The following is a 21263-nucleotide window of genomic DNA, read 5'->3' as shown; positions in this document are numbered from 1 at the left end:
TCCGCTCACCCCCAAAATGCAACGGCTAATGATATCTTTATGAGTGGCAAATGCAACAAACAACTTCAATCCTCATGACAACACGGCCCAAAAATATGTTTTAATGGGCAAAGAAAATACGCCCGCAATTTCGGGTGTTGTCTGGCGTGTATTCCCCTTTTTGTGCTGTGTGTCGCTTTTTTGCTGCTGTTGTTTGCAAAACGTCATCAAAACTAATTGATGGAAAGATTTGTCATGTGTGTTAATGACGAATATTATCTACCCGTACCTGTCCTGTAACCCAATTTTGCCATAACTTTGCCGCGAGCATCTCGAGCATTGATATGGAATGTCAATTATTTTTACGCTCGACTGATCCCTTTTTCCGAGTTGACTCCCAGTTGGATATATCGGCCATAATTAACGACCGCTTGGGCTTTGTTTCAGTGTTGCTAGCGTCCATCCACTGTCAAAGGTGAATGGAAACGGGAACCCACTTATAGGGTAAAGCTTTTCTCCGTGTGGGAAGTTGCTTACTGAACCCAAACAAGGATGAGTTATTTTTTTACTGGATTCTCTGGAAGCCCAAGATTTAAGATATTCTGGAGAAAAGAATGTCTAGTAAAAATATAAGAGCAATAAACGAACTAATATTGAAGTAAAAGCTCAAAGAGTATACTAATCCTTAAAGTATCCAGAAATTCTTGGAGATCTGATAACTGATCCACTTGAAACTTTTATCAGATATTCGTTACGCAATTTGGTAGGAGTTGTTTACCTCAATTCTCAAATTTCTTTGATGTGATTGATTGATTTATAGGCAAAATATTGAAAAAAAAACTTGACTTCTGAGTTGGTATCTCCTCTAACGACTTTAAGCTAATATAAAATGTAGGATCTTGCCACAAGAAAAGCAACATGGTCTTTTTTAAATGTTTTACCATGTTTGTGATGCAGTAAATAGTTTAGTGTCTTTGACAAAAATAAATGGTGGGGGTTTCTTAGACTCCTGATTAGCTGTCTGCAGTGATCCGTACTATTTTGTACTCTTAGCGCCATCAACAATTCCTTACCGGAGCCACCTTTTCACACTAATTAGATCCAGAAGAAGCGTAGGATGTCGGTAACACTGGATATATGACCACCATGGCTACTGTGCGTAACTCTTCGCCATCTATCTAGGCCTCACGACACTGGCCACTCCAAGCGGGAACAATAGCGACATATAAAAATAAAAACAAAATCAAACCCCCCCCCCGCCTCTCTCCCTCACTCACACACACACACACGCAGGCACGTGGGAATGGGAAGTTGGCGCTGGATCGGTGCGTACGAAGGTGCGCGACAAAACATGTGTTACAAACGGAATCCGCTAGAATCCAGAGTAAGTCCGTTGGTGACTTTATACGTGTTCGAGTTGTTCGCTTTACACGTACCATCCCTTTTCGAATGGGAGGGGATGATGGCGGATGGTGCACAATGTGTGTTCGCGCCTTGTTTGTCACCTGTGTCTTGACCATTAACCGTGAAAGGGGGATGCGATGGGGGGTGGAGAGGAGGCGGAGGGGGGTGTAGGTGCAGTAGTAAGGTGAAGTTCATCCAAACGGGAGGAAGAGCACGGTAAATGCAACAGGATGATTGGTGGGAGATGTGGGAGGAAGTGCCGTGCGGGGGGCGGGGGGAGAAGGAAGAACGGCGGGCGGTAAAAGAAATGCCGAAGCACCACCGGCCGAACGGATGGAGTATTTTATGCGATCGACAGCGGACGAAACTTACTTAGTTATGATTTGTATCTGACACCGGTGACATCGCAGCTTCGATATCCGGTCTTAAAAAAAGAGAGTTTTTTTTTAAAGAGGTTTCTTAGGTGTTGATTGGGTGTGTGTGTGTAGGTGGTAAGTTCTTGAAGGAGTAATTTCTCCATTAGTGAGTACAATGTGATCGGGTAGGACATCAGGCAAATGCTGCCAGGATAGAAACCTTGAGTTGGGAGGAAAAAGAGGCGCCAAAAAATTTGATTTCCAACAAGATCCAAAAATCCTTGAACATTGAAAGATAGAATTCTGTAATATATTGAGAGATCAACACCAAAAAGGAAACACATATGAAGAAGTGAAATATGAAAAAGGAACAAACGAATGCAGTTTAAGTTTTTTGTTTGTTTCTTTGGTTACAATTATTTGTGTTTATGTGTGTATTGCCGCGCAAAAAAAGAAAATCAAACCTCAATAAACTCCCCGTCGGTTCGCACATTAATAATTCGCGATCGATCAATCGTCTTATTAAAGGCATACGGCGAAGCGTACGAAGAAAGGATAGAACACACATCCGCCCAAACAACCTGTTAACGCGAAAACCCCTACCCCGAAAAAGGAACACGCACCTCACGCACGCACGCACGCCAGTAGCAGCAGCAGCAGTAGCAACAGCAGCATGGGTCAGCATGTCGGGCGCACCGAGCACACCGATCGCAGCACGTCGCAGATCTGAGGAAGCGATCAGCGGGCCGGAAGAGGCCGGACGTACGGTGCGACCGTCCGCCAGTCCGACCGGAAGTGAACCGTGCCAACCCGCACAGCAGCCGCCACCGAGCGGAGACGGCCGCCGCGACGCAACCGACGACGAAATGCGGCGATTCGAATTTTGCAACAGTCCCGCTGCCGCTAGTATCGGTACCGACGATGCCGCCACCGCACCGGATGTTGTTACGAATCCAGTACGATTGGTGGTCGTTCGCGTACGTCATCGAGACGACAATATAAATGTACATTTGCATACATACCGGAACGGTGGTGGCAAATGTGTACCGCTGCGAAAGGATTGGTGCAGAATGCTGTGCCCCGGCATGATATGTAAGTACCCACCACGAAAACCCAACCTCTCGCGTACGTACGGCCAGCGACCGACTGACCACGTGCGCGTTCGGCGACGGCGACGAAAAGACAAATGTAGCAAAGAGGAGAACACACATGATTAACACGATGGGTGCTTTCCGCGTTTTGCATAATGTCGAAACAACGAGGACGAGCATCCACGTCACACGAAGAGGCGGGGGATTGTTGGGAAGAACGTTTGGGGATATAGGTTAGGAGTGAGTGCGCTTCACGCGAATGGCGAATTCGCCAAAACTTGTGGCTATTTTCAAGTTATTGCAACCAAATCAATTTGATTATTATTATTTGGAGATTTATGCTTCTTTTTTCCGGTTTATAGAAGCTTTAAAGATAATGGAACAGAAAACTATTCTTTCCGGATGTATAAGAGACCGTTCAAAAATGGCGTCCATTAAACGACCACGTGTTGTTGAAACTTTCTTCAAAGTAGTGATGGGTTCTTTGGAGCGCATTCACAAATGGAGTCGCATAGACGTTTAAAACAAACCCAAAATGGATGCAAAGGAGAGGAGAGTGACCCTGTCTTAGCGCCTGGTAATGTCAAGTTGAAATTTCTGGATTTCATATCCAGTAAAACTGGTCTCTTGGGGTTCTGATTGCTCAGAACCTTCTGGAAATGGTTTCCAAAGATTTGTAGCCCATTTTACCTAACTCTAGCTCACACATGCTGCACGTTAGAATATAAAACTATTATACGTTTGTATCTATCACTACGATAACGAGAGAAATTACACTCGCCATCTGTAAAGAGCTCCGCGACAAAGAAAAGGTCATCACGCTTCTACCCGTTGCAGCTGGGGCAAAGGATTATGCTTACGCTCATTATCTGGACGGCTGCAGAATACAGCATACCTGCCATTAATTAGCGTCCAACAATCAGCAATCTTGTCGTGCGATTATCGTTCACTTACGCGTCACAGCAGCCGGCTGAGAAGGCTGTGTAATTTACACCATTAGCTCTATTTGCTCATTACAACCCCGGATCGCACATATCTCGGGCGCCTTCGCAGCAGCACTAAATCGCATGGACAAGGGCATGATGAGGGTGCATTCCTTTTTTTCCTCCCTGCAGTTATATACGTTCTGTAGCCAAAATGGTTGATTTTAGCGTTTGTGTCTATGACATCCTTTCCTTGAAATTGGGATTTTTGTATAACCCGCTCAAGGTTTTGGAGCGTAAAAAGTTTCAAAAATTTTTAAAACAAATATCTCTTGTTATAGTAATTCTGTCGTAATGTAACATTAAACTTGAGGCGCTAAAATTGGTAATGAATGCTAAAAAATCTGGATCTTCATTCCTGCTTTTACGTAGCGGTACACGAAGTTCTTATGGCGGTATTTATCAGTATGGCGGTACTGTCGGTGGATTCAAAATCAATAGATACGAAACAGCAGCAACAGCAGCAGCACCATCATCACCACCAACCACAATCACCGGAACAGCGCATGTGGTTGAATCCCTGTGGGTATCCTTCACCGTACGAGATCACGATCAACAAACCAATCAATATTGATCTCTCGAAAATGCGCGACCAAGTCAACACATCACTCGGTACGATGGAGGTGTCTATCAGGAACTACGTAAGTATTACTTGAAGATCTTGAAGTCTTGCAGATTTTAAACACATTCCCCAAAAATCCTCCAACAATAGACAAAAACCATTTTTGGCGTACCAATGGATCGGCACCATACAACCTGGGAGAGTCGAGACGAACCGTGGATCTACAAAGATGGGTTGCGCATACCGAAGAAGTTTCGCAACGACATTGTGGACACGATCTATATGCGAATCTCGTACATGTCGATCCAGGAGGCGACCCGTGACTTTTACCGGCTGCTAAAGGACTCGTACCGGCGCTACATACGGCTCGCGAAAGGGATCGAAAAGATGAAGGAGGACCTGGAGAACGTGCACAACAAGGCAAAGTACAAGCGGTACGAGATCGAGCTGCTGAACCAGGTGCGGGAGGAGGTGCGCCAAAGCCTGCAGCAGGTGTTGTGCGAGATCTTCGAAGTGCTGGTAGTGATCGACAAGAAGTTCCTGTTCCAGACGCTACGCGAGGATCACTCGATCGACATTAACGATTCGTACCTGGACGAAAGCGAACGGAAGCTGCGCGACTGGACGATTTACCGGGAGCTGATCAATCAGCTCGAGTACATCATCCAGTACATGAAGGCGCTCGAGCAGCGGCGCACGCCGAACGGCAACCAAAGCACTGAATAGGATGGACTGTTTTACAGGGAAATTGAGATGAGGGTGTTAACACTGTGGTACTGATGGAAACGGGCAAGTTGATAGTAGTCGGATAGCGCTTTAAGCTCTTCATCATCATCATCATCATCGGAATTGCGAACTTAACTGTACTGTATGCATATGCACACTATTGGAAGATTATCTTTTAATTTATATACACATTTATAATATATGCAACAAATATACCTATATCTTTCATGTGTTCACTGTACAACATACACAACATAGAACAGAATTATTTGCTCCAAACTTTTAAGATGGCGAGCCGCTTTGAGTGGAATAGCCACAGCTGAGGGCCATTCTCGAGATCTCTCGGGAGGTCCTCGCGGGCGGCATGCGGACCGTAGATTGGAGACCCATGGTTTACAGGAACGAGCTGAGACCGAACAACCTAACACCAGCAGCTACCAGCGGGGTGATCTGTTTATATTTCAATAACAAACGAACGGTTCGGATATGTGGTCAACTCCTCTGCATAAACGCAAACTCAGCATACTTATGTATTATTATTACAGTATTTATTTCCAGTATAAAGAAATGTGTGTCCAATCCACAGTCCAATTCCATTAATGAACTGACTGCTGCGTTCGAACACGATTATATTAATAGTTAGCACACCAAAGTCAACTCTTAACTGTGTTCATACGATTTTCGTTTTCTTTATTTGTATGCTAAAAAGCTTACAAAAGTTAACTGACAATGAATGTGTCAATCATTGCATCTTTACTGTGAAAAGTGAAGTATTCCAGTGCGCCTCCATATTTTCGGGGAGGACGAGACCTCGGCGTTGGAAATCCTGACATTCTCTGGATGCACATATACTTTCCTCCTCTCTTTCTCTTTCTCTCTCTTCTCGGTACTGTGAGATCTCGCAGGCATGACACCAACGACTCCCTTTTTTTCTCTCTCTCTCGTAAAATTGGTTTATTCAATGATTCTAGACGTACGCACGCACGTACTTCTGCATTTCCGAACTGGTTTTCGAAAAGTATTTAATTAGCGATTGCTATACACCTGATACCCTAGGGCTGTCAAACATTAAAGACCTCTTATATGAAGCTATTGCGGTCACGCACGGTTCTGCATCAACGGTTTGAACACAGGAGGCTTCATTTCTCGTCCAACTGTATGAAGGCATATTTATGTATTGTTGTTCCAAGGTTTAAACGATAGGAGCTTACTTGATGTTTCATCGATAATATAAGGGTATAAGGGATATATGTTTATGACAATCTTTGCTTAATTTACACGTTCGGTTTTCTGTTAGTCTTCATAATCGGGACATAACGAGTGATTTGAGTCTCAGGAAGTCTAATAATTCTAGCTTTGTTTTCCCTTTTTCTTTGCTCTATGCTTTGTTTTCATCTAATTCTTTGTACATTCCAAAATGTGCGACTCGAGAAATCTGTGCCTAAGTGTTTAACCGTATTGCGTTCTAGTTCTATTTGCATTAGTGTATGTAATATGTTTGCTAAGTCTTGGAATCGGTTGCAAACCTATCGTCTAAGTTTGGGATGCTCACGAGAAAGCAAAAAAATTGAAGTGAAAAGTAACTGCAATTATTCATGTTTTAACGGATGTTAGGGTTAGGGGAAAAGCGGGTGGGAAAAGGAAGGTGGGAAGCAGTGAGACACATTAAACACAAAGCAGTGGTGGAACCCTATTATACGAACTAATGTCTAAAACACAAAAAGATATGCAGCGATACACCGCCAACACATCTTTAACACGAACGTAAAAACTTTACTAGTTATAAATATGTGCTGAAGATGATTTAGCCGTTAAACACAATACAATACGTTCGATCGTTATATGCAAAACTAACATCGATTTCTTCTTCTCGTAATTCTCGTAATTCCCATGCTTCAGACAGAAAAAAAACATGAAAAAAAAAATTAAAAATTGCCCTCTTCGCCGCTTATACAGAACTAGGTTAAAAAATACGCTCAGTATTGAATATTGATAGTGAGCATCCACTCCGCATCATCTGGATCCTGCTTATTCGGGGCCACCCTTCTTGCCAATGAGTGATTTATGGATGTGAGGAATGACACCACCACCGGCAATCGTTGCCTTAATCAAGCTATCCAGTTCTTCGTCACCGCGAATTGCCAGCTGCAGATGCCTAGGTGTAATTCTCTTCACTTTGAGATCCTTGGAAGCGTTACCAGCCAATTCTAGAACCTGCGAATCAAAATGGTGGTTGGTTGTTTAGCTGCAAGGTGATTGATTAACGCATTTGCCCACACCGAAAAAATGGAATTCCTTTCGTGACCTTACGTGACCAAACAAACAGCACTTGCAGGGTAGTAGAAGCGAAGCATGTATTTGGTAAAGCTAAACTACAAGATGCTTTTCCGGGTGAATAATGATTTGAACTGAGTCTAAAGATTGTTCTGTTTAAACCGGCTAACAGGGGTCGGGAAGTAACGGAGAATTTCAATTTGGAATCTTCATCAAGGTAGTTCAGCTGAGGCATCAGGTTTAAGGTTTAAGGAAAAAGGATTATTGACAATGCGCGGACGATGCCTTATTTCAACTTAGCGCACCTTAATACATCGCAGATGACAGTTGACGGTTTTGGCGCCAAATTTTCCAAATAAAGCCCCAGTTTTGGATTGGTTTGCGGTGTCGATAAACCAGAAACAATAAGGAGCACAATTTCTAGACTCGATTGTCACTGAGATTAAGCATTGTTTGAATTGTTGTTCAAGTGTTTTTACAAGGCAGAACCGGTACCAAATCCCATCAAGGACCGGTTCCTCCGGTGCAAGAACTGATTGTTTAGCCAGGTGGTATCGAATATGCCAGTTATGGCAGACATTACTTAGTACGTTGTTACGTCAAGAAGATGATGCTTTAGCCGTTAACCGCTTTTAAGCGGAGCAATATTTTATAACGGCTTAAAGCAGTACAGATATTCTACTATAAATTTCGCTAGAGTCGCTTAAGAAGATGCTTGAGAATGCTTGACATAAATTTGTCCATATTTCTACGTAGAAAGCTTTTAATATCTTCACAAGACCATTTTTTTGTACAATTTCACAAGTTTTTTGTGGGGGGTTTAGCGTAGAGATTTTAATTAGCGATGATCCTCACTCACCTCAGCAGTAAGGTATTCTAGGATAGCTGCCGAATATACGGCAGCGGTAGCACCAACGCGTCCGTGACTGGTCGTTCGGTTTTTCAAATGACGATGGATACGCCCAACAGGGAACTGCAATTACATATAACGTAAAATAAAACAAAAACAAGGAAATCAGTATGATTGATTTTAAGGATAAATGGGTCAATCATAGTACTGAATACGTGAGCATACATTTCACTGCGTAGTGACAGCGCGCGCGTTTTCACGCCAACACACACACACACACGCACACGCTACGCAAGAATACGCAGAGCCAACGTATGCACACACGCGAGAACCATTTTGGAATTTGTACGTCGCGTATGCGACAGTACGCGTGAACACAAAGGGGGCATCATCTCCCGCCAAAAAATACTAACCTGTAATCCTGCTCGTGCGGAACGCGACACTGCCTTGGCTTTCGCTTTGCCCGAATCCTTGCCTGCTTTGCCGCCTGCCTGGAAAAATGTTAACGCAACAAGAGAAAAGCGCGACGGGCATTACAAAATGTATCACAAATGACAGATAAGCGAATGCACGCGCGTCCCGCGCGCGCTGCAAAAAGTTGAGGTTATGCCGCATGAGCGAGTAACACGGCGAACCGTCAACTCGCTTTAATAAACGCGTATTTCTTTCGGGAGGGCACAAAACAGTTGGTGCATCCAAGTATCGATTTTACGTTTTTCACACCGTGCCAGGACGGCTAACTGTTGTAATACGCAGCATTTTCCACTTCGGTTCGGACCGGGATATACAACAACCGCGGGAGAGCGCGGGATTTTATGTTGATATGACGAGCAGCACACGCACTCCATTACTTTGCTGGAGGTGCGGGATTGAGACGTTTGATCGACGATAATCCGTACAAGATGGCGAGTTTATAACGCAGGGTGAACAAAAAATTAACACTTACCATTGTCTAGCTTAGATGTTACAGAAGATTTTCTTCGTAATAATTGAACGCTACCAAAGAACACGCGCTAAATTGCAAATGCAAAGTGAAAAGAGAGAGAGAGAGAGGGAGAGAAAACGGAAAGAGATACCATTAGTTCAGTTATGATGGCGTCGCTTCGCTTACGCTATATAGTGTAACATATATACGCGAAGGAAAATGGTGCGTTACAACGCACCGTGTAATGCGTGTAATAGAACTGATCTAGAAAAAAAAATAACGCATTTTTTTTGACTTAGTGCCATTCAATAACGCCTGCACAATACAAAATTTGCGTTTACACAACTATTTATTGAATCGCGCCGTTTTGTCACATTGACATACGATTCCTCCAACCCCGTAAGGTCGGGCAACAATACATTGACACCTCAAAAGGGAGAACCAAAAAAAAAAGGGAAACAGCAGTGGAATCGTGTTTCCCAGCATATTAAGGATACATTTTTAACGCAGGACAACAAAAAAATAACACAAATATTTGCAACTTGTTTTAGCGTGGTTTGGACATTTTTTTTTTCTTCTTCACCTTTCACTTGATTGTTTGCAGCACTCACACTGAGCAACCACGGTTCGACCTGCTTGGTACGAGTTATTGAAGAAACTGAAGAAACTGAACTAAAGCTTTCGAGTAAAAGTCGTGGTTTTGCTTTCCTGGCTTCCCGGAAGGTCTCACATACACACACGTACAGGCCCGCTATAAGGCAATGCTCTCTCTCTCTCTCTCTTTCCTACTATCGCTGTTGCACCATTGACCGGATATATATATTTGAACTTTTCTGTGTCAGCATTTTATCAGGCGCAAGATTGGTTTCGTTGTGTGCGTGCGATGTGTTAGTGGCGTTCATTCACGCATACAAAACACGTATCGGGTAGCAGTCGCGCCGTTTGGCAGATTCAGGCAGCTGTTCATCAGGCAACCCTGATTTAGAATTCAACAAGAATTCGTAACGGCTGGCCGGCTTGGTACGCGTTGCAGGTAAGCATTAAGGAACTCAGGATGCTAATGTGGTACGTAGACACAAAATCGATCCTTGCAGCAGTTATAGACTATTTTTTTGCAGATGGGAAGACTGGGGTGTCGCGGTGGTGTGTATAGAAGCGGCGTCGGTCTTTACGCGACAGAAACGGGTATCAACTCCCATCCGGACCTTCGTACATGGGATTGACTACATTTGCTATAGGGAATTGAAGTCAAGGAAAGGCAGAAATGGCAGGGCAAGATTTCCTTTGAGGTTTGTAACACACCATAATAATAAGCAGAAGAAAGCACTTGAAAAACTGACACCAAATATAGAAGAGAAATACATGAATTTAATCTCAACTGATGAGTTCTTATGCGTCTTATTTGTCTTACTTCCTATGAAAGGTGATAAACAGCACCGGTTTCACACGACAGGACCGGGTATCAAATCCCATCCTGAACGTCCCCCCGTAGCAAGGACTGACGATCTGGCTACGTGGTAAAAATAAGTCTAGTAAGTCAGAAATAGACGGCATGACTGTAAGAGGTCGTTAAGCGAAGAAGAGAGAGATAAGTTATTGTTACTGATTTCTGTTTCTTCTATCGGTTTTCGATTACTGTGTCTAACGGCCAGCTATGCTAAAACAAGCCACTTGAATGTTGCTATAGTACCCGATTCGAAATAGCCATCAGCCAAAATTCACCCAACTGTACCTCAGGTATACAAAAACCGCAGATCATGTGTTTATAAATGCTTTTACAGCAGTTAAGCTCAGCTTTCACGGCCAGGCCAGAACTTGCTACCTGAATAGCTATAGTTTTACCCCTTAATTGAATCTGGTCGAGGACTTCGATGCCCTACAATATTGGAACTCTTTTCGGATTCATTTACTTAAGCAACACCGTTAGTTTCAAGCCATTATTAAATCATGATGTTTGAAGGTAAGAGCGAAATGCGTGGTCCGTTTTTTTTTTATTAAAACAGGGACACGGGGAACGGCAATATTCCAGGCATACACGCTCCATGTGATCGACAGATGGGCAGCTTCTAGATGAACTCACAGTAGAACCTTACTGTTTGCATGCGGGACAGGTTAGTGTAAAGGGAGTCGGACAAACGGAGTAGCAGATAGTGTAGCGCTTCTTGTCAGAAGACTTTGCCCACCTTCTCTAACCACGCGTCTTCGGAACGGTTATTGGATTCGATTAGCGATTACTAAAGTGAATTATGTGTCAAGAAGCATAAACAGCTCTTAGCCTTTGCGAAACTATCGCTATATATGTATATTGTGCACCCTGCTGGCTCTCACGACAGGCAGCAGCAGAAGGGCTCCAACAAGGCTGACCTGGAATCGCACAGATTATGTGGATAGGTTTCCAGCATCTTTGAGAATTCGGCCAGAAAAAGAACCCTTTTTACAGAGGGACTGGAATTAGTCGAAGGATAGGAAGCGAACGGGTGGACCGGGAATAGCCGTACTAAACGAACGCATCGTGAAGATCGGACGCATTCTGGTCCTCCTCCTTGGAAATTTCGGCACAACGCGCCGTCAGGTCGTCCTCCTCCAGCTCCAAACATTTGCCCCACTCCTGCAGCGAGATGCGATGGTCCCGGTTCGGGTCACAGCTCTCCAGGAACGGTGCAATGCAGTGTTCGAGCGCGAACAGCGGTGCCCGAATCGGGAACAGCTCGTGCCGGGACACGGTGTTGTCGTGCGGATGCCCATCCAGCTCGCACCATTTCCAGATGGCTGCATTCGTCCAGCGCTTGGTCATGTTCGTTTCCGCCTCGTGCTCCAGCTCCATGTACGCTTCCGGCAACTCGTTGCGCACCGCCAGATCGTGCATCACGTTGAACAGCCAGTCACGCATACGGCGCGGAAAGTCAGCCAGATCGTTCTCGCTGCACTCGGGCATCTCACGGCAGGTACCGTAGTAATCGATGTGCACATGGCGTAGCTCCGCCTGCCGGCAGCTCGAATCACCCGTGTTGCACAAGCAACGCTGCCGGTGTACCTCACAGGCCGAGTCCCAGGTTTCGTTCCGGTTGGTACACACCTTGCGCCGTGGATCCGTCTCGGCGGGACATTCAGGGATGCAGACGCATTCACCACGCTGCTCCTCAATGTTTGCCTTGCAGACACGGCCGGCACCACACCGGACACCCTTGCAAGGGTCTATCAGGCGCGGTGCTTGACCATCAAGTACGGCACCCTCCTCTTCCTGTCCATCGTGTCCGTAGTGTTCCGCAGCAATGCGTGCTGCGAGTTCCCGTGCCATCTGGTCCTCCTGCTCGTAATCGCGGCTTACGTGCTTTGCCTCAATGTGTCTCAGCAGCGCCTCGTCCTCATCGTCAAACTCGTTCAGCAACTCTTCCATCAGCTCGTCCGCGTGCGCTGGTGGAGTCAGCAGACATGCCAGCACAACGACCAGTGCAAGCCGCACTAGTTGCATCCTCGCCATTCTGGCTGTACGCTATATCCAGATATTCGAACAACTCTCCCTGATGGAGAAGCGAGAAGTTGAAAATAAAATAAAAAACAAATCATGAGAATGCCGGGGGATATTGAAAGGAGTTTAAATCAGGACCAACACAACAAACCTTTTCGCTTATATAGCTAATTTAATTGCCTTCCTTAATTAGGATGCGAAATACGATTACGAATTGCAGAATTGGTTCAGGGATGTTCACTCTCATAAAACCGCCACAAAAATGGCGGCTCGGGTTGTAAATGGTTGATTAGCGTGGTAAAAGGAGTTGTGGTGCTCTTTATATTATCAAAAAAGATGATCGGTTGCAACAGTTTTGCAACATGCATAAGGAAAATTGCACAGAGCCAATTATTCGTCTCGGTAATTAAGATCTGTTAAGATCGTAAAACTATCCGTGCCGGTCATGGTCGGGCACAAGAGCTGGAAGGAATGATGCAATCTCCGCTGGTAATAAACCTGCCGCGACTGTCGCCACCGCTAGTGAGTGCGAAACAGACAATGTGGTGTGGGTCGGTCAGTTCCAGATTTTATTTTAAAGGCTTGTTTGCAAAAAAAAAAACACCACCCCCGTCACAGACAGCGTCTTCAGTGGCTGTAAATTTAAAGGCAAACTCACATAGAACGATTTTTCTTTAAGATGCAAACATACACACAGAAGAAAGCAAAATTAATGTGTGAGTGAAATAAATTTTATTTAAAAAAAGAGAACGCGGTCATCTTATTTGGTGCGAAGAAAGCAAAGAAAAAAAGAAGAATTGCTTTACAACCACTGGATCAGCGCACTGAGATCATCGCAAGTGTGATGAGGATGCTGGCCGTACTTGCTGGACAGCTGCATTCGTAGCAAAATCATACCCGCTGTTTATTAACGTCCGCTTTGGCTGATTTCACACGTGTAGCAGCAATGCGGAAAACTGTGTCAAAGGGTTCGTTCTGGGCGGAAGTGTGCTGGGCACTAAATGTACAATGCATTGCGGTTGATAAAATGCGTCTGATGTGTGTGTATGATATCAGAAAGGCAGAAAGCAAGACGCGTAACGGACTTCTAACTGTCTGCTGATGTCATACGAGTTTGGGAGCTCTTGTTTCTTGAGATGCCGTAATGGTTGGAGAATTCCACAAGCCAGCCGGAGGACATTTTCATCTGTGTGTGCCAATTATATGATGGTATTTGATCAGGCATCACATTTCCGTCATTTTCTTCTTGCTGAGTGCACAGGAAAAGGAGACGTAAAACAAAACGGATTAAATTTAATTAAGACTTCTTTTCTTCGTTTTTTTTAGCTTTAGCTTATGGCTGGATGAATAACAGTATTAACCCAAACTAGCTGAGCAGTTTTGTTTATTAACTGCATTCCAGTCTGGATTTGAACCCATGCTGAGGTGTGAAATTGCATAATGCATCATGCTAACTAAACATAGTCTAATTATTTTAAAAATAGATTGTTTTTGGGGATGAGCACTTGCCACTAAACAATTCTTCCTCATCGCAGCCTACAACAAAACAATAAATCAAAAACAATGTGCTACGTAACCGCGATGCACTTCCGACTAAGTATTGGACTAAGTGCTGCGAGCATAAAACCCGTAAAGGCAACCCTTCAATGTTCCCGTTTTACTTCCCTTTCACATCACAAATGCAATCATAATATGCAATTGGACGCATACCTCGTACTGCCACCGAAATCGGATTCCTTCCAATACTGGAGACCGTTCAAGAAACCTGGTGGGTTATTTATAACGACGCACATCGAGCACCTCGGTTACGGTGCTGTAAACAATCCCGTACCCAGAGCTTGCCATGTTTCGGTTTATTCTTCCCTTCCCACCATTATCCTGCCCACCAATATTGTTTCCTGACGTCCCTTGATTCTTCAATTCGGGTTTTTCTTTCCCTCGTATCGGATCTTTCAAGAAATGGAAGGAATGGCGTACACCGGGACTTTGTAGCGTTTCCTACTGGCTGTGGCTGTGACGGTGAAAAGCTGGTAGTAATTAGTAGCGCTCAAAATCCTGCACCGTTGTCGAAATTTTTGAATGTGGTACACGTTGAGCGATAAAATCTTGCGCCTGGACGAGTGCGCACGCATCCTCCGGAAATGGCGTAACTTCCAACATGCGCTACGTACAATGTACAGTAGATGGCGGTGAGGTTATCAGTTTGATTGAAGGTTAACCACAGTGGTTTCGTTGGGCAGACCCGTTTCGGTTCGCCATTCGAGATAACACGCTGGTTTGATTCTTGCTTTGTCCGGGTTTTGTTTTATGTTTTATGTTTCAAAACTGAAGACTCTGTGCTCAACATAAAAGAGAGAAACTGGTGTTTTTTCTCACGTCTATCACAAAACATAACCTTATTTTCCACGTGTACTACCAGTAGTAGGTTCAAATTTGAAGAAAATATTATGTGAATATACTTCAAGAAATGTCACGCCATTCATTTCACACATCATTCCCCAAAAAGGCAACACTTACGTTAGCGATCTTTGGTGTAGAATTTTCCCAAGGATCTATGCGAAGGTGCGTGTTTTGAAGAATGCTACTATTTACTACTTAACAACGACACAAATCACTTACACACGCAACAATACAACACACGTAGCACGAATACACACAGCACAGCAGAGGGTTGCGTCCGATCTAGTCGATCGTTACCGCCAGACTGAATCGGGACGCGAGCTTCTAACGCCGATCTTTCCCCCGAGGGACGACACCATCTGTGGCAGCAATACTGTGGTCGTGGGCGTGCAACGCTCACAGCTGGGAATGAACGAGAAGTGAACAGTCGCAGTGCAGGCGCGTTAAACAAGGCAAGCGTACCAATATGCGTGAGACATCTTGGTAGACGAAAACCCCCCCCAAGACCGGCGTGATTAGTTGTCGTTGAGATTGTGTGATTAAGCGCGCCAATCTGGTCACCGGGACGGCAGAAAAGCAGAAGCGACTGACGTCCAAAATCGGACGGAAACAACTGCAAACCTCATTCTTGCGACGCGTGCAATACGCTAAAGTAATTAAGGGCAGCTGGTAGATACGCGAAATGCTGTTAATGTCGTTAATGTCCCAATGGTTAGTATACGGTGCCGTTTTGGATCGAGATGATTTGAACACCGTATGCCTTTGTCGAAGCTACTAATTATTCTATTCCAACGCGTCACAATGAAACTTTAATGGAACATATTGTGTACGCTTCCCTTCAAAACACGAGCTACATGTTAGGGTAGGAACACGTGTTTTTACTCTTCTCAAAAAGGTCTTCTTCAAGATGCATGATAGTACATTTGCGAACACGTTTGCTTTCGTTCGCGAATTCCTATTATTCTTCGTCAGCAGAAATAACGTGGTCCAACGAGATGTTATTCTTAAAAAAAAAAAAGAAAGACATCCTGCGCAATAGGATGCAGCGTAAACATAGGCAACAACACCGCGAGCGTTACGATTTGTGGACAGCGGTACAGAGAAGATGGAAGCAATATCTTGAGGAGAAAAAACAAACGTTTCCGTTTTTGTGTCGTTTACGCGATAGCAACGTTCTTAGGCGCGTTCCTTTGCTTCTTGTGCCGTTCTGCCGTATCGTATTGCACGGCGGAAAGAGGAAATCTGGCAGCTGTTATTTCAGTTATGGACGCCGCGACGTTATCCAGGCGTTATCGACATGTGGCACTTTGATTTAGGGTTAGAATGGAGCGGGATAGAGTGCAAGGTAATAAAAAAAAAGACACAGAGTAACCACAACTAAAAGCCACTATTTCCGTTTGTCCCAAATCAAGTGGAGAAGAAGTTGTGTAAGACCCAGAAATGAAATAAATGGAATGCCACTTATCCGTAGAGTAGGAAGGAAAGAGTTACGCAGACTTTATTAACAGATAGACATTGCTTCGTTACATTTGGACGATAGAGTTACAAGTGTATATTCATAAATAAATGAAATGGGGGTAAAAGGAATATGTTTCCTTTACTTGTTTTTTTTGTACACCAATTCTTAAATCATCAAATTTTTTAATGGAAGAAATAGTAAGCAGCTTTTGACTGCGACAAAAAAAAAATACTTGCATGTCACATCACTTCGATTCTTATTGACTGCCCATAATGATGATAGCATCTTTTAATCACTAAAAATATCTATGATACTAAATCTGTCCCCCGCACACACAGAGTGGTTGCAGTATTGTCCAATGTGATGTGCCTGATTGCTTAAAGCTCCCAGTGCGAACATGTACCACAAAGTTCGCATGAAGACCACCTGGTTGTCTGCGCAAGTGAGCAAGCGTATCGGTCGAAGTTTTTTTTAATGAAGGTTGATTTTGTTTTTTTACACGTAAATACAACCAGTTTGCTTACTGCTAATTACTACCGAGCTAAGCTTACAACCGAGTACACATTAACACATATGATTAAAACGCGCAGCTGCCACGTTACGTTTACCTCCTCAACAATTTGGACGTATGTTAGATGCCTTACCGAGTACGTTATGAAATATACTTTTACGCATGTACAGCAGCTCTCGATTTGCTTCTTCGGACTTCCCGCTTCTGCAGAGTCAGAGTGTTTAGAAATCTTATTTGTGTATGTTAAGCAAAATCATAAAAAAAACCAAAAAAAAAAATAGTTCTTGCATGGACTTAATCTACATGAAATGCATGGTCCGCTCAGTGGCGGAATGTGATGAGTACGGTAATATAGCGATGGACGAGGCAGAGCAACGGTAGTCCAAGCCCGATTCATATGTTGGTCGATTCTATGGCTGCATTATCGAGCGGTCCCATACCGTCACCGTAGTCCAGTTCGTCCTCCGGCGCGAAGTCATCCAGATCGTGCTCCTTGTTCTCCGGGCAGTCGCGACACCGCGACTCATTGATGCCGTAGTTCAGACAAAACTGACCGATACATTCGCAGCAACCATCATGAAACCAGCTGTTAAGGATAATGATCACAGGAGTAAGACCTGGCATTCTATCTGTGTCGTTCCAGTATACATACCGATAGCTACTAGCTCCCATCGTACGGCAGCTTTCCTTGCATTTGTTCCACGACATACACTGTGCCTGGTAGGCGACGGTACAGTTCACCGTGATTTTGTTCGGGTCTTCGTACTTCTGCTTTAAATCCATATCGGTAGAGTCTGTTAAGAGTCGTAATGGGTTTTATAACATCAGTAGTAAGATACTAAAAACTACTCCCCAGGGAGGGAGTTGGAAATCAAACTCAAACTTACGGACAACATATTTGGTGGCACCGTCTCCCTTCGGCCCGTACAGTGCCGCATCGATATCGATCGGGAACGAGATCACCTTCCAGCGGCCTTGAGCATCCTGCTCGGACGTGATCACATCGTACAGGTTGGGGAATCCCTCCAGATCCTCGATGTGTGACTGCTTCGACAGCTCGTTGGACGTTTCATTCGGTTTGGGGCACATCTCCAAGCAGCTGCAACATTCGGTGTACAGATAGCTAAGACACTCGGCACACTCCTTACAACAGGTGCAGCTCTTCATGTCACATTTGCAGCTTTGCGTCAGCATGCATTTGGATACGATGCTGGCACAGACCATCTCGTTGCAGCTAGCCGTAAGCTGTATGCATGTGAAGAGCACCAGTATGGAACCAAGCAGTAGGGCAAATGGTTTGTGCAGCGGCTCCCCCTTCTGTCTTTCACGCTCCATCTCTGTCTGTTGATTAATCAGACGGCAAAGTCCCGTCCTCCGGTGATGTACGTGAAACCTAAAAACGAGATTGAGGAAAAAGAAAATTGTTTTGTACTTTTTCCCTTTTGTTAAGGCGTCTCCACTTTATTGGGTGTAAAAGTCGTGCAATATTTGCACCGGCAAAAAATCATTGCGCACTGCTTGACTCTTGAGTGTTTGAATTCCAGAAATAGAATCGTTGCCCCGATTGGTGGTTTTTGGTGGAGAAATAACAAAGCACCAAAAAAAACAACTGCATCAGGTACTTCCAGATGGTTTTGCTTTCTGCAGCACACCTTCCGGTGTGGCGTTTCACGGTTGTTCACAATATTCGAAACGCAATTCGATTTTGCTGAGGAATTCCTCTTCCAGGAACTGTTTATTGCTGTTCGGGGTTTCTGGGATTGTTTAGCTAATTTACTAGCGGCTAGCATTATTTCGCAAAGTACCCTGGAAGCACTTTTCCTGGAACAGCTTATCGGTGAGGTGTAGTAGGTCGCAGGATGTTATCATTGCGTGTAGCGTGTGATCGACGAGAAACGAACGATCCTCAACTAGCGGTGAAATCAATCGCCATTAGCACACCGGTCTAGTTGTAGGTTATGTGTCATCTTGCCCACTTCGCATTCTTCAAAGTTAATGAATATGTAAACAAAATCCACTCCACTGCTGCTACACTGCGTCGAGGTTGATCGAAGCGTTGTTGATCGTGTGTGATGATCGTACCCCTTCCCATCCATGGACCCCTTGGTTTGCTTGTTGTGAGGTTATGATTGTAGAGGACGTTTGTGTACAGCATGTATACGCGACGGTAGGGAAAGGAAATTGCGAACCTGTTTCGCTTATTTGAATGTTTTTCTTTCGTTTCTACCGCTACAGTACGCAACTTCAAGGCTAGTTGCGCTACCGTACGTAGTTGAAAATCTTTTGCTTTCGAGAAACAACATACTAGGCTTCGGCTCAGGAACGGTACGAAACATTCCAAAGGAACGCACGCCTGTAATCATTAACTTGCGGGTGTGTATGTGAGTGTGTAGTTTTGTTTGAAAAGGTGATCTGGCTTATGTCTTTTAAGATGTTACGATCGAATTGTCCAAGATGCTTCTCTACGTCTCGAGTCCCCTTCTCACGCCACAATCACTCTCTCTCTCTCAGCTCGATAACTTCAACCAAAAAAAAGACTTGCCCCTAAAAAAACAGGGTTGTAGCCTTACCAGTTACTTTGTTCACGATCGCACTGCACTGCAAGTGTACGTATAGGCAAGGAGTCGCATGCACGCGTCTCCTTTGGCACTGGAAGAATACTGCGCAGCTTCCTTTTAATTTCTTCACCACAAATTCCGAGCTCGACACCATCGGCCAGTACGCAGTGTGTGCGCGCGCCCAAACACCAAACCGAACTAAGCGAACGCTGGAGCCAACCGTACAGCATCCGACGGTGATCATGCCGTCGTACAAATACACACACGCATTACAATACATGGCGTCCACATACACACAAACAAAAAACTGCCGTCAGGAGATGAAAGTTTTCATACGCACATTCTCATACATTTGCAACTTTCTCACTCTTTTCTTGATTGAAACTGTTATACAGTCAAACATTCTACAAAGCGAGACTGTTATATTCTCGCGTACAAAATGTGCAGTTTTTAATGAAAGTTAAGTTAATTAAATGATTTAAATCTTTTTGAAATTCTTGTAAACACAAAAAAAAATGTTTTATATTACAAGTGATCGGCACTATGAAAATAATAAAAGTTTATTTTGAAGTTGTGGTGTAATTTATGTCCAAATAAATTCATCTTAACGCCCAATGTACAATTACATCAATTTCCTGTTTTATTTTTTAAAATTGAAGCTGAAGCTTGCTTGAAAAAATATTTCACATATTAAACTGAATCTTAACGAAGGTTCTCATTTATTTGACAAACGAGCTCAAGAGCTCACGGAGCACTCAGTATCTCAGCGTGAGGATTTTCGAACAGTTTGGTTCACCTGTAGTGAGATGCATTGGTGAAGACCTGTGGAATGTTTTGAGTGAGTGAACATATTTAAAAAAACGTAGAACAGTTTTTAATAAAAACATAATTTTTTTTAAATTCGTTCCAAAAATCCCCTATTAAATAATATAAATAGTAAAGCATGAGAAATTCCTACTACACTTGTTCTTTTTTTTGGTTAATGAAGCACAATCATTTCGAAAAAATCACTCAACTTTTCATGTTCTACAATGGTATGGTACTCGCGGCGTCGTGCAGATATACATTGGCGGTCGTAGCGAACGGACGTTTTGCGCGCTCGGGGGAAAGAAAAAAACGCCAAGTCCGTTAGTTGTGTTTCGATCGCGGAAAGAGTAGCACCACCGTTACCGGTAAGCTCGCGTGTGAGCATATGGTCACCTGCGAGGAGAAATCGTGGTAGTGTGTTGTGGTTTTTTGCCAGCGTACCGTGGTTCGTGTGTGCGTCAAGAAAAGTCGGTAGGAAAATTACAACAATTGTATGTGTGGCAATCAGGATCGCAGGATCACGCCAACGGGAGATCCGTTAACGACGAACCCAGGCAAAAACGGGTATTATGAAGTGTGCGGACCTGGAAGTTTGTGCATGAGTGTAATTTTTTTCATCTTAAACCGATCGTACGTGTGTGATCTCGTTCGTGCGTAACGGAGGAAAAAAAACCACCAAGAGAGAAAGGAGAAATATAAAACTAAGGAAATATAAAGACCTTGCACTTGGGGAAAGGTCCGAAAAGAAAGGGGTGTACGTGTGATTAATCGAATATCTTCGCGCTCAACCCCAACGTGTTCAACCGCAACGTGCAGAAGTCAGCTGTAAGCGGAAGGATCAGCGGTCCATGAACGTTCTTGCCTCTGCTCGCAAAAAGCAGAACAATTCGCAAGGACGTCCAGCCGTTT

General features: G+C 44.1%; 4 protein-coding genes across 6 annotated transcripts; 1 reads left to right on the top strand and 3 right to left on the bottom strand.

Moving 5' to 3' along the window:
- The first annotated feature begins 1743 nt into the window (after positions 1 to 1743).
- LOC125775216 (uncharacterized) lies at positions 1744 to 5322 on the top strand. Its single transcript, XM_049420504.1, has 4 exons — positions 1744 to 1874; positions 2268 to 2831; positions 4186 to 4454; positions 4526 to 5322. The coding sequence occupies exons 2-4, from the start codon at positions 2423 to 2425 to the stop codon at positions 5099 to 5101; spliced, it is 1254 nt and encodes a 417-aa protein (XP_049276461.1). The 5' UTR covers positions 1744 to 1874; positions 2268 to 2422; the 3' UTR covers positions 5102 to 5322.
- A 305-nt stretch (positions 5323 to 5627) lies between these two features.
- LOC125761988 (histone H2A.V) lies at positions 5628 to 9843 on the bottom strand. Its single transcript, XM_049423673.1, has 5 exons — positions 9734 to 9843; positions 9172 to 9238; positions 8639 to 8716; positions 8235 to 8348; positions 5628 to 7315 (listed from the first exon to the last, which is right to left on the bottom strand). Exons 2-5 carry the CDS (start codon positions 9172 to 9174, stop codon positions 7130 to 7132), a joined length of 381 nt encoding a protein of 126 aa, XP_049279630.1. The 5' UTR covers positions 9175 to 9238; positions 9734 to 9843; the 3' UTR covers positions 5628 to 7129.
- Positions 9844 to 11077: 1234 nt separating this feature from the next.
- Positions 11078 to 15362, bottom strand: LOC125760896 (SPARC). Of its 3 annotated transcripts, none has more exons than XM_049421608.1 (2): positions 15239 to 15362; positions 11078 to 12671 (listed from the first exon to the last, which is right to left on the bottom strand). In XM_049421608.1, the coding sequence occupies exon 2, from the start codon at positions 12629 to 12631 to the stop codon at positions 11648 to 11650; it is 984 nt and encodes a 327-aa protein (XP_049277565.1). In that variant the 5' UTR covers positions 12632 to 12671; positions 15239 to 15362; the 3' UTR covers positions 11078 to 11647. The 3 variants fall into 3 exon arrangements, with proteins under 3 accessions (XP_049277565.1, XP_049277476.1, XP_049277654.1); XM_049421519.1 differs by having other exon boundaries at positions 15137 to 15359; XM_049421697.1 differs by lacking the exon at positions 15239 to 15362 and adding an exon at positions 12771 to 13281.
- Positions 15363 to 16487: 1125 nt separating this feature from the next.
- Positions 16488 to 19792, bottom strand: LOC125760708 (protein twisted gastrulation). Its single transcript, XM_049421136.1, has 4 exons — positions 19560 to 19792; positions 17877 to 18382; positions 17642 to 17783; positions 16488 to 17575 (listed from the first exon to the last, which is right to left on the bottom strand). Exons 1-4 carry the CDS (start codon positions 19775 to 19777, stop codon positions 17383 to 17385), a joined length of 1059 nt encoding a protein of 352 aa, XP_049277093.1. The 5' UTR covers positions 19778 to 19792; the 3' UTR covers positions 16488 to 17382.
- Positions 19793 to 21263: the final 1471 nt, after the last annotated feature.

Source organism: Anopheles funestus, chromosome X (assembly GCF_943734845.2).
Source record: "Anopheles funestus chromosome X, idAnoFuneDA-416_04, whole genome shotgun sequence".
NCBI classification, from domain to species: domain Eukaryota; kingdom Metazoa; phylum Arthropoda; class Insecta; order Diptera; family Culicidae; genus Anopheles; species Anopheles funestus.
The sequence above is the reverse complement of the archived record's forward strand: the minus strand, read 5'-3'. Positions and strand labels throughout refer to the sequence as shown.

What these genes read in the sequence shown, in the direction of transcription:
- LOC125775216 (XM_049420504.1), top strand. Translation starts at nt 2,423, where the DNA reads ATGTCGGGCGCACCGAGCACACCGATCGCAGCACGTCGCAGATCTGAG. An exon ending in GCTGTGCCCCGGCATGATAT is followed by an intron (nt 2,832 to 4,185) that starts GTAAGTACCCAC and finishes GCTTTTACGTAG; the next exon opens with CGGTACACGAAGTTCTTATG. An exon ending in AGGTGTCTATCAGGAACTAC is followed by an intron (nt 4,455 to 4,525) that starts GTAAGTATTACT and finishes CTCCAACAATAG; the next exon opens with ACAAAAACCATTTTTGGCGT.
- LOC125761988 (XM_049423673.1), bottom strand. An exon ending in CCGCACGAGCAGGATTACAG is followed by an intron (nt 8,349 to 8,638) that starts GTTAGTATTTTT and finishes ATGTAATTGCAG; the next exon opens with TTCCCTGTTGGGCGTATCCA. An exon ending in TAGAATACCTTACTGCTGAG is followed by an intron (nt 7,316 to 8,234) that starts GTGAGTGAGGAT and finishes TTTGATTCGCAG; the next exon opens with GTTCTAGAATTGGCTGGTAA.
- LOC125760896 (XM_049421608.1), bottom strand. Translation starts at nt 12,631, where the DNA reads ATGGCGAGGATGCAACTAGTGCGGCTTGCACTGGTCGTTGTGCTGGCA.
- LOC125760708 (XM_049421136.1), bottom strand. Translation starts at nt 19,777, where the DNA reads ATGCTGTACGGTTGGCTCCAGCGTTCGCTTAGTTCGGTTTGGTGTTTG. An exon ending in GATCGTGAACAAAGTAACTG is followed by an intron (nt 18,383 to 19,559) that starts GTAAGGCTACAA and finishes TCTCGTTTTTAG; the next exon opens with GTTTCACGTACATCACCGGA. An exon ending in TGCCACCAAATATGTTGTCC is followed by an intron (nt 17,784 to 17,876) that starts GTAAGTTTGAGT and finishes GACTCTTAACAG; the next exon opens with ACTCTACCGATATGGATTTA.